Source organism: Prenolepis imparis, unplaced genomic scaffold, assembly GCF_030444845.1.
Source record: "Prenolepis imparis isolate NDT839.2.m4 unplaced genomic scaffold, iyPreImpa1.0 SCAF_4, whole genome shotgun sequence".
NCBI classification, from domain to species: domain Eukaryota; kingdom Metazoa; phylum Arthropoda; class Insecta; order Hymenoptera; family Formicidae; genus Prenolepis; species Prenolepis imparis.
In genome coordinates this window covers 6,265,385-6,282,248 of record NW_028141162.1, presented here as the reverse complement: position 1 = coordinate 6,282,248, position 16,864 = coordinate 6,265,385, and the positions used below count along the sequence as shown (strand labels likewise).

Sequence of the window (16,864 nt, the reverse complement as noted above, 5' to 3'; positions counted from 1 at the left end):
CTATGCGAACGCGAGGAATAGATTCAGAAGGAGAGGGAGGAAAATCGTATATGCATATGTACAGATACCTGCACGACAATCGTTGCATCGATTCAATTCAATTATGCACTGTTTGCAGCTTCCCACGACTCATCATGCGAATTATCGTAGGATTATTTGTGTCGATAATTTTTGAATGACATCCAGTATCCGATAGATTTTGGATTTATCAGATAAATTTCTGATATTTTTAAATGAAATTTAGCAGAATATTTTTGCTCGTGTTTTAAATGAAATTATGATTTTAATTGCTTCAACGCGCTCCAATTTATTTCGCTTTTTAATGTAAATTAAAAATTTTGAACTTTTATACAATCTATTATTTAATATTTAATAATTTGAAATAAAAAGAATTTGAAGAGACAGCTTTTTTATACGAAAAATTATTTTTTACACCGAGAGAGCAATTTTCACGACCGTAAAGTTTCATTGTGAGGAATCCGTGCGTTTCATTTCGAGTGCTATTTAAACTTTCACCCAGGGGGATGCCTTGGAGAGAGTTGAGAGACGATACGGTTAAGCGGTCCGACGTCCATTCTCGTTCCGGTGGAAGTTTAATGACTTCGTTTAACACATGCACTTGAAATCGCATGTCCGACAGAATCTATCTATTGGCGGAGACACGTCGGCAAGATCACGAAGTCAAAGTTTCAAGATCGTAAGTTCTGCCCTTGGCGTGACGCTCGCTCTAATCGAGTGGCATGAAAGAGGATCTTCTGGCCCTTGTAGCGATTGTCAAGAACGTAGAAGTTGAAGGAGATGTTGGTTGCAGAAACTTTGAAACAAATATGGACGATATTTTGCACAGTAGAAGATAGAAAAATAAATATATAAAACAATCCGCGAAATAGTGATATCTTACACTTTTTTTACAAATATTTTTTTAAAATATCCAATTATGTACATATTTTTATTCACAGCTATATTACTATATATATATATCATTATATTCTCTTCGTATTATTATATATCCTTATAGAGATCATGGATAAAGAAGCTTTGTTAGCGATAAAAGAGCGAGAAGAGAATATGCGAGGATGCGAGAAAGATGAAGCGAGCCTACAAGGAAAGCGGATGATTAGGGACGTTGTGCCGACCCTTAGTCTGTCTTATTGCTAGTACTCGGTTTCTACAACGAGGGAGCTCCTACTTTGAGCGAGTTTCACTCTCTTTGAGCAACCTGCTGGACCCTTCGTGACCCTCCAAAGGGCTGCAGATACGACAAAAAGAGTCGTAGTCCTTCGATAGCCGTTTCTGTTCGATCGAGGGCCAAAGTACATCGAAGGTATCGAGGGACATGTGGTTCCATTAAATAAAGACGAAAGGCTCTCAGCTGCTATATAGTTGTATAATCTTTAAATTGTGACATTATAGTATCTTATGTCTTTGTTCTTTAAAAATTTTTAAAATACATTCTCATTTATATATTCTGATTCATTACGATTATGATTCATCAGACAAGCTCTTTTTCGTAACGCAAGGAATTCCATTAGCGTCTCTATTTTTCGAGAAAACCTGTCGTGTCGTACGAAGAAACGCGATGAAAAGATTCCGATGATAAATTCCAAGGCCGATGGATCTCTTTATACGGGTCTTCCTTATCGTCGCGCCCTATTCTCGCTTACCCACGCTATGTCAGGATTCAAGATTTTCGTTCATTCGCGCTTCATCGCTTTCGCGAAGATATAGATGGATTTTTCAACTCGTCATCGCTAGATTGCCTCCGGCACTGTCCAACGTAACGAACGAGGATCGAAAAAAGATATCCAAAAAGAAGAGCTGTGAGTATATACTTTTGGAAAATATACGGGATGAAGAAAATCCGATAGTACGTTCTTATTGGACGTTGAATAGCCCTGTGGAGCTCGCTCCCGTGTTCCATCGGAGATCAGTTCGTGAAACTTTAATGTGTTTATCCTGTGATATTAGAACGAATCACACAAATTGTTGTAATGGCGGAAAATGAAAAGAGAGATTCCCCGAGGATTCGCTGTGAGTACTTTCGCTCATCGTCAATCATAACTCTGTTTATTAACTCTGTTTATCGATCTTCAGTTCTCTTTATGGTGCTCTTCATGGACTGGTTGTTATAGATAGACAAAGAAAGTGACGTTTTCCTCTCGATATTTTACAAAAATATATTGAAGAATGTAGCTACTGTAATAGTTAAGTTACTAGGCAATCCTATATTCAACTAATTTAAATTCACGGATGTGCGCGTGTTCTTTCGACTCGATTAGAAACATTTCTCGGGAGGGAACAATGCGGATATTTGCTAACTGAAATGCAAATTCGATCTAGAAACGTTAGACGCACAGTTTGCCGACAAGCATTTAGGGATTCTGTAGAGGCATCAGCACCATCGGGACCCTTAGCTAGTCAAGTCGTAACCCTTCCCAGTTAGGGTTAATTATGTCATCGTGATCGATCTGTTTGCACAATTCACGTGCGTTACGCTGCGCTGAGATTTAATGGTACTTCGAATATAATCGAGCGTATTATATTGCAAATACTAATATCATACTACTTAGATCTTTCTCTGCACTGTAACGTTCGCGTTCTTGTACGAACAAAATGTTGCTTTACAATAAAATTAATGAGATCACACACAACTACATCCGAAATTTTCTCTCTTTCTTTCTTTTATTCTTTCTCTTTCCTTCTCTCTCTCCTTTTAGGGAGAATATAAAAATATTTAATAAATTTAATTAACGTGGTAAATTTTATAAGCATATATATATGTTGCAAACTGCGACAGGAATGTCGAAGTTTCGTGGAATAAACATTCCGTTCATAGCTGAAGTTCGGAGCACAATCGTTAATATCGCTTCCTATTATTATATGGTTCTGACTGCCGTCATTACCAAGGCGAAAGCATTCAACCATTATGTAAGAATATTGATTAGATTGCTAGATACCGCACGCAGCTTAGAAAGTTTATAGATTATGATTAAGAAAGACGTAGTCGAATGCGTCCTTCGATTACTTCTGCGATTGTAATCTTATCGTCAAGATTTCTATTCCTATCCTAACAATTTAATCCCGATCTTTTACATACATATACCGAATGGGCAAGGATTAACGCTCGCAGTGTCGTGCATCATGTGCGTCATGCGGAAAAAAAAACGAAATGTAATGTTCGGGAATGACCAGGCCGAAAGTCGGAGGCAAATCGCGAGAGCGAAGGACCGACCTGTTCCCCGCGGGGCAAATTTCCGATTTATTCAAGCTCGCTCCCGAATACTTGGGAGCCCATAAAGAGAATGAATGGGATTGTGGCGGTCGCCGCAATGCTCAGGGCTGCTTTAGGGGTTCATGAAATACGCGCTTGTCGCCCTCTCTTTCTCTTCCTCTCTCCTCATCTTTCACTTTCTCTCTCTCACTCTCTCTCTCATCTTTCACTTTCTCTGTTCAGTCCTACCCTCCTACTCACCCTGTCGCACTAGGCTCCCCCTTTTCGCTCTTGTCCCCCAATGCGCTCTTTACCCCCTCCCGGCTTTTCGCGAATCGAAACTCCTCTCTGCAGGGTGGCCAGCGGTATTACCATGAATTTACATAGCCTCGCTTCGAACTCCGAACATATTGCGCCGCTTTGATTTATGCGAAACATTTGCTAAATATTCCGGCTTAATCTCGGCCACGCGAAATACCGTTCGCGGGAGAAACGCGAACTTGCGCTCGCTTGCGCGTAATGAGGGGTAAACGAGGTGTTTCCTCGAGGAACGCGGTAAATATAAGGAACGCGATAGACACTTTATAAACGTCAGATCACGGAGGAGAACTTGACGGAGGAGAGATTTTCGACCACCTTGCTCAATAACAAGCATGTTGGAAAATTCACGCGGCGTCCAAGATTTACGGGAAAACAAATCATTTTCGGGAGACACCGGGGATCGCGGGGAAATCTATTTCAGTGAACTTTAAGGATTACGCTCCTCGTGATTTATAGCCGTATCGGTTAGGTGCGTACGAACCACGCATCACATTTTGATACGAGAGATTCATGAATAACTCATAGGCTCGATGGAATAAAAATTGAATCGAGTTAAAAAAAATTGTAACGAGTTAGAAAAATATTCTCTCTGTAAAGTCAACATTTGCACTGGTGGCTAAAATTTGCAATTTTAATACAAAAATACACCGAATAACGATATTAACGATGTACAGAAAAAATTTGAGACATCAGTGAACAGTGAAACATGATTCTCAGCTTCAGACATTGACGGTTTTCTCGAATGCACCTCGCTGAGTCGGCCTAGTTCGCATTTGGCTTCCTTACGGTAACGATAGATGCATGACTGCAATTCAGTCTGCGGGACAGGTGCTCGCCCTGAAGCCGGCAAAATACGTAAAATTATACCGTTCAGCTTCTTCAATTACACGACTTAACGACGCGACGACGATCGAGTGACAGTAGTCCATTTTACGAATACAATCGCTCTGATCTGCCGGTGATCGTATCGTTGACTATAACCCCTTACAGTCGACTCGAGTCGAGCAGTTCGCAGTTCTATAACACGGAGAAAGGATTACTCTCCACAATAATATCGTAGAAAAGAAGTATTTCGTCAGTTTAGCTCGCATATATTTTGCAATACTATACAAATCGATTTTTTTACCCCGCGCCGCGTTTCCTCTCCGCTAAGTCTCGGCCGCGTCATTTCTCGATTCGTGGCTATTTCCGTTTTTCCGCGAACCGTTCGCTTCTCATCCCATCTCCGTTGTCCTCTCCATTCATATCACTTCCTTTTTTTTTTTTTGTTTCGATCCCCACTTCACATATTCATACGGTGCTCTCTTTTCTCACAATAAATGCCGACCATTTGCATGTAGGGAGTAAAATTCCCTTCGCTGGGGCTAACGCCGCGCGTCCCCGCAGGCTCACCCCCTCCCTCCCCCCACGCGATAAGCCGCCGCTAGGGATCTGCGATTGTCTCGATTTATATGCATGTAGAGATGTAGGTGGTAGGTCGCGAACTCACGGTCCTCGTACGTCGCGTCGTACCGGAAGGGACGAGGATACACACGCATCGATAGATCGATCCTCCGACAGACAGTAAATATCGCTGATGAGTTGGTCCAGTCCAGTCAGCGCCGACAGGGATTTGAGAACGTGGAGGAGTGCGTTCGGGGTGCTTACCCTGCGATTTGTCGAGTGGCAGAAATTCTCCGTTCGCTTTTCGTTCCCCAGATATTTCCCCGTGGATTTTTATCCGCCGGTCGTTCTTCACTTTTTTCTCAGCAACATTTTGCGTATTTTCCCGTCTCTAAACGGAGCAGGCGCGTGCTTCGGTAACGTCGAGGGTAACTAGCGAGGGTAACAACTGACTTGCTTTTAGTCGAGTCCCGAGAATTCAAATGAAGATAATTTGTTTCTATCCGTTGGGACACCGAGTATTATAAGGATATAATGATATAATATTATCATGTTATAATAAAGTATAAATTATTCACGCTTCGTAACATCAGTTATGAAAACAGAGATTAAGATCCCTTATATGGCGATTAAATGAAAGATCAAAAATCCAGTCTCGTACGACCCTGCGATGCAGATTTTTAAAGAGTGTCGATAAAGTTTTTCAGTTACCAGAGTTCGCGTTTCATTTGATGAAAATCATTTCTTACAACTTTGAAACTCTATTAAGGGAAGAACGACGAAAGTTTGAGAGAAAATTCTCTCATCGGATAGGGCAGTTAATGGGAAATGATAATAATAAGCGAGCGCGATATATATCATTTTTCTCGTTTGTGCTTGCAGGTATCGCTGTGCGACGATTATAGTTTACCCGTCGACTTTGTGAACAAGAGACGTCCTGCCAGCGCTGCAGCTGCAACTTCTACGGTGCAATGGACCCTGCCAAGTCCGACTGTAGAGAATGTAAGTAATTGTGACGAATTAAGTAATTTAAGTATTTCTCTCTAGGGACTTTGAAATATGATTTGAATATTCTGTTATACATTAAAACCGACATTACTCATTTTTTTAAGCATAAGAGATTTAAAAGGATATACTTTGGCTACAGCAATAAATTTCGCTATTCAAGTTTAATCCATTTATACCATAACTCGGTATTTTACTATAACGCGATATTCATAATTCAGTTGTGGGACAATGGCGTATATTTCGCAATAGTGAAACAATGGCGTATACTCCGTAATTAAGGAGATTAAAAGACGACAATGTATATAACTTTTGTATAACTTTAATGCTTTCACGCGGGCGTTATTATATTGCGGTGACGATGAAACTTTATTCACCGCAATCGCGTTTATCTGCATTCACAGTTCAATGAATCCTGCGTTAAGCAAACACACTGCCGTTATGTGTTCATGCGTCCCCATTGTGGCTCGTTTACAGTCCGAAAAGTTTATCGATATTTTCTACCCACGACGTGCAGTGAATCAAAAAGGTCAGAGGGTTCCGCAGAAAAGTAAAATTCTTCAAATAATTTCTGCATATCTCTCTATACAAAATATCATATTATTTGTGAAAATATAATGTTGTATATTAATCAATATTAATGTTAAAAATTCGCAAAGAATTGCAAAAATACTTAAATTTCATAAATCAGCCTCGTGAAAGCATCCTATATGCGCGACGACATCTCATCTTTGGCACACATAATGTGCGAATGACATCACTTCCTGTGACTGTGGCCCGAGTCGTTTCGTCGGCTAACGATAGTATTGATATTTTCGAAACGCGGAGAGCCGGGGAATCAGTCGAAGGGAGAGAAATATAATTACAGTGGTGACAAAATACCCCCCGGGTACGGTAGCGCGGAGGGCATCGCGGGGACGTAGAAGAGGGTGAAAAGCGTCAGAGAATGTGCGAGAGGTGGAAACAACGGACGCGAAAGGAACGACGAGCAGCGTCGCTGGCAGGGCGGTGAGACCGGTGACTTCCGGCGTTGCTTATAATTGCTCCGACACTCGGTTTCTAGTGCCTGGGATTGCCTCGGGCTTTCCACCTAAACGCTTTGGCAGTGGATTTACAGAATCCGTCTTTCCGCGTTCTGCGGTTACCACGAAAGTACGCTCGAAATATCATGCCACGCTCTTAAATACGTTTTCTCACGAAGGAACTTGTATTGCAGCCGATAAAAGTGGATGCAGTCAACGATTACACACGGCAATTAGCCACTTCTTCGATATTTAACATATTATTAATTATACTCATACATTTATGCAATAATTGTTTCATTATTTTCTCAATGTTAGTATTAACAAAAATTGTTTTAAGATTCTTTTATAACTTGAATGTATATAAGAAAATCTTTGAGAGCCTGCAATTGTATATTTATATAATCTTAATATCTTTGATTAAATTTTTTTTCTAAATAAGCTTGAGAAAAATATTTTTTGGAATATTTTTTTTTAACTTGAATATTTTTTTAGTACTTGATTTACAACTATCAAAATCAGTTTTCTGCCGTTTGGAAGGTACTAATCCCTTTCTAAAAAAGGCATGTTAAGTCGATTCTCACAAGTATTGTTGCCTCTTCTCCGCGATGCTGATTGGCTGCCTCGATTCGCGTTATGCGTTATATTCGTAGCATCGAGAGGTTGTCGCGATAATAAAGTGTTAATTTGCTAATTAAATTTTAAAATAATAATATGGTAAAAAATTAAAATAGTAATATGTTGTAAATATATTGTTATAATGTCTTATCCGCGATTAATATTTTTTGACAGAAATCAACTGATAACTATCAAAAATATTAATCGAGTTTAAAGTATATTATAACATTATTTAAAACATATTATTTTATTTAATTTTATTTTGAACAAACTGTTAAACTATTAACCCTCGCGATGACAGCCTCTCGATGCTACGAATATAACGCACAATGCGAATCAAAACAGTTAATCAGCATCGGAAAAGATGCAAGAATACTTGCAAGAATCGACTTAACGTGCCTTTTTAGAAATGGATGTTATAATATTTTAAATTCGATTAATATTTTTGACAATTATCAGAGCTGATTTTTGTCAAAAAATATTAATCGCAGATAAGATATTATAACATATTATTTAAAACACATGTTACTATTTTAATATTTTCAACATATTTATTATATATACCCCCACTACCGGTATAGAAATATTATAAAATAAACAATTTCTCACTCACCGATACGTGCAATAGCGGAGTTGTAGTACACAGCACATTGATCTGAAAACAAAATATTCAAATTATGTATACATATGTGTGCATCGAATATCTCATGAACAATGCACTCAAAAAAATAGTTTTGCAATTGTAGCAAAAATTTTTTAGGTGCAAAAAATTAACTGAGGTAGACAAATGATTAGCACATATTGCAATATCGTATATATTTTGCACGTAATCAATCTAAATGACAGAGACAGAACTAAAAAATTCTATCTGTGACAAACGATAATTCTATCTGTGACAAACGATATTCTATCAGATACAAAAAATAGCGATAATTTTTGTTGCAACATCTAGAAATTTTTTTGCGTGTGCAGTTTAGAAAAAATGTTTTATTTTGCATACCTCATAGTTGCCCCGATGTCGCCCGATGCCTCCCCGGGCCTCCTCCTCCTCTCTTGGTCGACCATCATTGCTCCTTCGTAGCACTCACGACACTCGCGAAAATACGAACAATTACGATTGTCCGACACTTTACACGGCACTCCCGACATGCGAAACTTTACATGGCACTCCCGACACGCGAAACTTCACGGCACTCCCGACACGACGCGTGAATCGCAATGCTACCTGTAACAAATAAAATACATACATATATTAGAATAATCTTATTATTTCGCATTATAACATACACAATATAAATATGTAAGCTAGAATTAACGATAGATATATCCACGGATCGCAACATATTCGCGCGCGCGAAAACAGATTAAGTTGGGTTATGTTGGCAAAAGATTTTGCATCGAATTTTTCGCGAAATATGCGTTTCAAACAATTACGACTACATATTAACGTTGAAATTATGATATGCGATTGATAAATATTACAATACAAAGGTCAGATATCGTTTCTAACGATTATGCTTACTAATTAATCACAGCGGGACGCAGCTCCAACTGCCTGATACTCGCGGCGTTTCGGTAATGGCCGCTATTCGCTACAAACATCGGCAACTTCATTCTAATAGCGCGCGCGCGATACTATATAGATGATTTAATATTAATAATTAATTAAAACTCGAAGGAGATTCGTTCGAAAAGATATAACTTTAGAAAGAAAAAATATTAATCGAGAATAAGATATTATAACATATTATTTACAACGTATTACTATTTTATAACTTTTACCATATTATTATTTTAAAATTTAATTAGCAAATTATAACATACACAATATAAATATAAATAGGTAAGCTAGAATATTTAATTAGCAAATTTTATTAATATTTTTTGACAGAAAAATCAGCTGATTAAGAGACATTGAGAGAGAGAATGTCTCTTTCTCCGCAATAATATTTTCTCTCTCGTATTCATAGAAATGTTTTCGAGATGTCTTGTGTATTTGAAGCTTAATTATTGTAAAAAATAATTAATTTGTTATATAATTAATTTGTTGTATAATAATTAATTTGGATAACGTCAGTGTATCTACCGAGCAATCACAACGTCTGATTAATGTCTTATATTACTACTAAAAAAAAAATTAATTGAAGCTCTACATGACATATATGATTAAAGCGTCAGCTGATTAAAGCGTTAATTTACTAATTAATTTTTAAAATAATGTTATAAAAATTAAAATAATATAATATGTATTAAATAATAGATTATATAATACTTTAAACTCGATTAATATTTTTGACAGTTATCGGCTGATTTCTGTCAAAAAATATTAATTGAGGCTAAGGTATTATAAATTATAACATATTATTTACAACATATTACTATTTTAATTTTTATAACATATATGTATTATGATTTTAAAATTTAATTAGCAAATTTTTGCTTTATTAATATATTTTGACAGAAATCAGCTGATTAAAGCGATAATTTGCTAATTAATGTTTAAAATAATGTTATAAAAATTAAAATAATATATATATGTTTTAATTAATATGTTATAATACTTTTAAATTCGATTAATATTTTTGGCAGTTATCAGCTAATTTCTGTCAAAAAATATTAATCGAAAATAAAGTATTATAACATATTATTTACAACATATTACTATTTTAATTTTTATAACATATTTTTATTTAAAAATTTAATTAGTAAATTAACGCTTTAATCAACTAATTTCTGTAAAAAAATATGAGTCGAGTTTAAATAAACTTTATATTATTTTTTTTTAATATTATTTTTTAAATACAAAACCGAAAAATGGCGCACGCGTATTCTAGTCTAATATAAGATTTATATTTTTTATAAAGATATTCTTTAAAACAATTTTTGCATGCAGCTATATTTTATTTTATGTATTTTTGCTTTTTTTGATCCTCCACTCTCTTACATTTGATATGTTAATTCGTGAAAAATTTAATTCGTTGCCATCAACTCCTCGGCGTCTGATTATTATACGAATAAACGGAAATGTGGCTGAGCCGCGCGAGAGGAAGTTCATAAAAGAAAGAGAAAGAAATGTTATAGCGAGGGGACGACACCTGAGTGTGCCGAACAAAAAGTTTCCTTTGCCTCGTTGTCACCGACAACCTTCCCCGCGGAAAGTCCGCGAGCGTCGCGAAGGGGGAGTGTGACAAAGACAGAGAAAGTGGGTGCCACTTGACTCGAGAGGGTGAATCGTTATGAGTCTCGCTCGTAAGCCCTACTTAATACTTTAGCGCTTTATTTTATGCGTGAGATCGGGCACTGGTGTGTCGCTCGCATTTATCACTATAACAAAGAGCTCTGGTACGAACAACTTTTGGTAGATGCGCCTTGTAGAGGCGAAACTTTGCAGTTACATGTCTGTGCCGGTTTTTTCATCGAAATCGCAAAGACTTTGTTTGCGATTTGCGACACTCTCAATCACATTTCAGTTATCAGAGTCTCGATTTATTTGGCCGATAAATTTAGAGCAACGACCATCGGCGGAATGTCAGAGGGAATTCGTTGCCATTTGTACCAGAAGCGACTTTACCGGAGCGGTGATTAACTTACGGCGAGTGAAATTACATCGAAAAGTGGGAGTAATTAATTCCCGACCGATGCAGAGGGAAGCGTCTGTGACTCTTAGAATTCCAGGGAAAAAAAATGGACTCCGCGCTGAAGAGAAAGAGAGAGCTACGTCTTTTATGTCGATATTTCTCTGTGAGAGTGAAAGTGATTGATACTCCTGCGCTACTAAAAGGTACTTTTACGTACACCTTATCTTACACAGCTCATTTTTCTCACAACCCTACTTTATTTAATGCCATTATTTGCATAATGTTAATGATGTCCTTATATTATCGCGGATATTATGGAAATACTGCCTCGTTTCTCTTAAAATTAAGAGCGATCGACATCATAAGTGTGACACTTTCCTTGAAAGTGCGATCCTGTGTAACGGCGTTATTTATGTTATGAACTATATAACTATTTGATCATTAATATAGTTCGACGTTTTACAAGGACGCGAAGAACATTAATCTCTGTATCACGAATGGAATTTTTTGACACATTATTTTAAAAATGACGAGTTATTTTTTATTCGCTCGTTTTCTCTATTTGTGGATATTTATTTTTATATTTGGAATAAATAAATTCTGAAAAATAATATAAAGGATAAATATTAATCTACTCATGATATACTTTTCAAAAATACAATATTAATACAGATATAAAAATTATACGACAAAATTCGTAAAATACAGTAAAATCGACCGATTTTAGGCCAGCTGATAATTATATCCAATTATTAACGCGGTGACCAAACAATCGGATTAAAGCCCTTAATAAATCTAGCGGCATTAACGATCGAACATGATCGGATATAATTCGTACCGTTTACACATTCGATAACATTATGTTTAAGGGACGATCTTTTAAGCAGTCAAACAATTCGCGCATAAAAAGGAGTTTGTGTGTGTGGATAATTTAGCATACCTTGTATATTTATTATTTGTTATCGTCTCTCTCATCAACGCGCGAAATAGCTTTGCGGATTTACTTTACCCGTTTAACGAGGCGTCGCTATAAATTTGCACATTTTCACCCGTCGAATTAAACAGCAATTCGTCGCCGGCGTAGCCGATAATCCTGCGTAATCGTTTTCGCAACCATCGGTGCGGGATTTGTTGGCAAAAGTCGAGTCAGCCCGTTCGTCATCAGATTTGCGACAGCTGATCAAGCCGACCTCCGATCGCTCTCGCCCGTAATTTCCGTATAAATGTATAAAACGTTATTCACAAATTTATTCGTTCCACGAAGGAGGAATCGCGCGAGAGGGAAGAGAGAAGAGAACGCGGTAGGTAAAGTGGTTGGAGGCAATCGACTTCGTCTTCGAAACAGCCCCTGGGGGCACAGCGCCCAACTTTGGCAGGAGAATTCCAATTTTGGGCGTCTTTCAATTTAAGGCTACTTACTTGTCTTCCCCGCCGTTGCTCTCTCGTCCGTCTTGCATCGCTGAGATGTCTGCTCGATTCGCGCTGCCGAGTTTCCTCGTGAATTCTCTCCTTTTCCCCGTTACAATCCCGATTGTCGATACAACGTTGAATCGTGAGAATCGAGAAAGAGGAAAAGACGCTTTCATTGATTCCTGTACTTGATCGAAAAGCTACATTTCCTCCTTCGCGCTATTCGCTCCTCATCATTTGTTATTTGGAGGAAAGAGAGAGATCTCGTTTATTACTTTTATTCATCACTGTCGTCAATATCAACGAAGCCTCGAAAATATCGCGAAACCGCATGACTTTCGCAGGAAATACTCTTTCTCTCTCACTCGATGGTAGTTTATTGAAAATTTAATCGAGGAGAATTTACTTCTTCCTTCATTTCTTCGAATTAAGCTTATTGAATGCGACGTGTAATTAGTAATTACGTTACCGATATTAGAAATATATTAACAGGCTTTATTTCTGTACAAACGGGATATTAATGTCAGACGTCATCTGCGGCCGATTATTTGAGCACTACGTTTAATCCGCCAGGGTATACACATGTGCCAGCGAAAATGAATCGCTCACGGTTGTTTTCTCTCGTAATAACGAGCATCGTTTAAGGGGCGCAATGGAAGCGCATTTTCGTGCCAAAGTTATTACCGTAATTGGCTGCGATTCAGGATCAGAAAGGACTTAACGCTACCGCGTCGAAACTAGTTCCGATAATAACCCTTTTAGAAGGCGTTCCTTCTCGAAATGAAGTTGAATGTTATTACGCCGAGAACGCCGAGAAAATACGTGCCACTAAATTAGTATTATTACGGCAACCCAGACTAATAACACATCGTTTATTCAGTGCCATTACAAGTGGTAATATATCTAGAGCAAGAATTGCGTCATTTAATGAAAGCGCCAGATCGATCGCAATTTCAGACACAAACGCGCGCCGGATGTGCTTTTCCGCTGGTAACGGAAGGAAATAATTTGTGCTCTGTTTGCAGGCGGAAGTCGAGGTTGTGGAACAATACAGCGACCCTAGAGACAGCAAGAGTAAAGCGTACATCGAGCCGGGAGCTGAGTCGTCCTTGCCGACGATTTACAGAGCAAATCGCAACTACTGTCGACCATACACAGGTAAGTTTATCCCTTAAGGCGACATCGGACATAATGCAACGATGTAATTTTAGCTAAACCACAGCTATTATACGCTGAGTGAAACATAAATTGCTGTCCTTTGTTTTGAAAAACAAAAGGATAATAAGAAATAAAAATGTACATATTTTATATTTTAGAATGTTCCCATAAAGTTCTGAAAGAATAAAGTTTATTAAAGTTTTATAATTATATTTGTAACAGTTGTTTTGCCCAACAGCATTAATTAATCAATATTAATTGACATAGAAAAATATGACCACGTTTTTGGAGCACGAGTCGTAATTTCGCAGCGTTTAATATATCGGCGAAATTCAGGATATTATGTGTATCGATTGATTATTATTGATGGCGTGCGATAAGTTTCGGAATAATGCAGTTAAGCGGAAATTCTCATGCCAAGCCGCAAATTAATGTGGCGAGCCCTCGGTGTTACCCGCCAATACTACGACGTACGAATTATCGAGGTAACAACTCAGTTAGCGCCAGTTAAGAGAGGGAGAAGAGCCCCTCGATAATTGAACGGTACGCACAGGTTGGTCGCGAGTGGCTAACGGATTAATCGGCGGGTCCGGACGAAATAGGGGATCATCTCTTTTTCGCGGTGGATGATACTCATCGATTCGGGAGATTGCGAAACCGCCGGACGGATCCGCATGGATTAGATAGAATCTCTCGTCCTTTCCGATTTGAGTAGCGTGCGAAACTTAGGGATGCTGACATCCCGGTGTTGCGGATTAAATTCCTCCTCGCGGAGGTATGCTGCGGCTAGTGATTAACCCTATACTTGGTTCGTCTCGCGTATACGATCCGAAGGAATCTGGACCTGATTCGTGACCCACGTGATGTGTCACCGTATATATTCCGACACTCGAGTATGTAGATTGCCGTGTAATACTGATCCCGAGTAAACACTGGCGGAATTTGCGTCCTTACCATATTCATGGGCTTTTAATTCGCGAGTCATCATGGATGTGGCAAAGATCAACGTGCCAGGCAGATTTGCGCAAGGGTTTGCTACTTCCCCTCGGTTAGAAGAATCGTGTGATTTCGCGACTTGTCATTTTATATAATAATTTCAGCGTGATAATTTTATCAAATATTATTATGCGCGTTGCTATATTTTCTTAAAGTTATTAAATAAGAAAAACAACTCACTTAACTTCCTTTGTCACGGAATATTCGCCTTTATACATCGCATCTTTCGCCAACTCGCGCCGAAATCTCCGCAGCCAGGCTTTCGGCGGGGACATTATGAGATTAAAAAGTAAATTGTCGTCCGCGCGCCGTTCGAGGAATGTCGTTCCTTTCGCGAGAATTGAATCAGCAGCCGCGTCAATGGCGGGGGTGAATATAAGAGAAGCGGGAGGGTCGGCCGAATGGAATTTGCAGACTGGCCGCTTTATAAAAGGGTACCGATGACGTTGAAACGCGACGGCTCGCCTCCCTCCGTTAACTTCCGGCGGTAGTCGCGTCTCGCTGCCTGTTCGTTACTACTGCGAGGCGTACTCGTTCGCTCGTTGGCACGAACTTTTCGGTCTCACACGGTATGCGTTCGACGTCGCTTGTCATCGACACCACACACGCGGTGCCCCGCCTTCCCCTCCCTCCCATAATATGTCGTGTGATATTTAATTAAACTTCCCATCCCTGCTCTCGTCGCTGAACCTCCTGCCCATTCTCTCTCATTCCGCTTTCATAGTTCGTAAAGTTTCAAGGGGTATTTCAATCCTCCCTCCTGCGCTTCCCAGCGCCGTTCCACTTATTAACCGTGTTTCAACCAGGCCTCTCGACAGATTTTTTCGTCCTTTTTCAAAGTGCTCGCTTTGCCATGCATTAAATTAAAATGTACGACCGATTACCGTTAGAAGAATCTTTTCGCCGAACAGAATTGCAAGTTTTTAAACGACATGTCAAATTACTAAATCGCTAGAAATCTACGACTCAATAAACTGCCGTTTTTTTTCTAATTTGTTTGATCAGTATTTATTAAATTTTATTGAAATGTATTATGGTCATACCACACAATTTTAATCATGGTTAATATCGCTCGAACGTTACTGTTACCGAAAGAACTTTCGGACTCCTCGTTTGTTCGCGCAACCCCTCTTCGAAGTTACCCTCATTTCAATTACTGGTACCAGGTGACTTGTAGCTCGTTCCGCGTCCCCGAGCAGTTAACGCCCGTGCGGGTTCATCGTATGCAAATGTCAAGCCGTCCGTCGGTTTGTCCTTCGTCCGAGCGGGAGAAGGCGGGTCCAGCGTTCATCAAACGTTGATCAGAAACTGCCAGCGTATTTGTAACGTGAATTTATACGCGTCCAACAAAGTGCTGGGTTAGAGCCGAAGGCTTTTCAATGTAATACCGTCTGATTCAACTGTCTAATCGAGCGCGATAAATGCATATTCATAATGGTTAAATACATTCGAGAATATCCAACTTCTATACCATTTATGATACTCAGTTTCGCATGTGTAAATTGCTCGAAAGGTTTGTTTGATCGCCACGAAGATGAATAGTCAACAAGACCCTTTTCTGTCCTTGTCTCCAACTTGCTCTCTCTTTCCCTCACTGTCTTCTTCTCTTCCTACTGTCATTTCCCCTTCGAAATACACCGTACTCTATCCCTCACTTTCTCGCGTCGTAAACTAGATCATTTACAAACTGTCAACGACACGGTTCCGACTCATCCGATGGCAAGTACGTGGTCTCGGATCTCGAGGCGAGATCTTAATCCCCGCGCAATTTTGGAAGCTGAATTCGAGCATCGCCGCGAATGAAATGGAAAATTTTTCTACATACAGCTGCAACGACGCGTCTCGTGATATCAAGATAATTAAATTGACATCAAAGCTTTTGACTTTACGACACAGAGATTTTATCAGTAGTCATTTATAAAAGCTTTGTAAGCATATTATTAAGTTTCGTAAGTATGGTTATCGAGTTCCGGGACTGTCCGATTCACTGCGTCCCATTCTTGTTAGCAATACATAAATGAATTAGTGTCGTAAAACCCTATCATTTCGTTTCGTTTATCGTAAAATCGAGTTCCTCGCAATTGGCGACTGTTTTAGCTTTCTCTCTGATAATTGGCTTTTTCGAGTTTCGATTTTTATGCTGAAAGTAGCGCGAATAAAAA

At 38.9% G+C, this 16,864-nt stretch overlaps 1 protein-coding gene across 1 annotated transcript in view; it reads left to right on the top strand.

Moving 5' to 3' along the window:
• Hwt (SH2 domain-containing adapter heavyweight) overlaps positions 1-16,864 on the top strand; it is a 160,578-nt gene that overhangs the window by 115,740 nt on the left and 27,974 nt on the right. The window contains exons 3-4 of the mRNA XM_083036762.1: positions 5,798-5,917; positions 13,574-13,706. Coding sequence (XP_082892888.1) covers positions 5,798-5,917; positions 13,574-13,706 — 253 coding nt within the window. The remainder of the gene's footprint in view (positions 1-5,797; positions 5,918-13,573; positions 13,707-16,864) is intronic.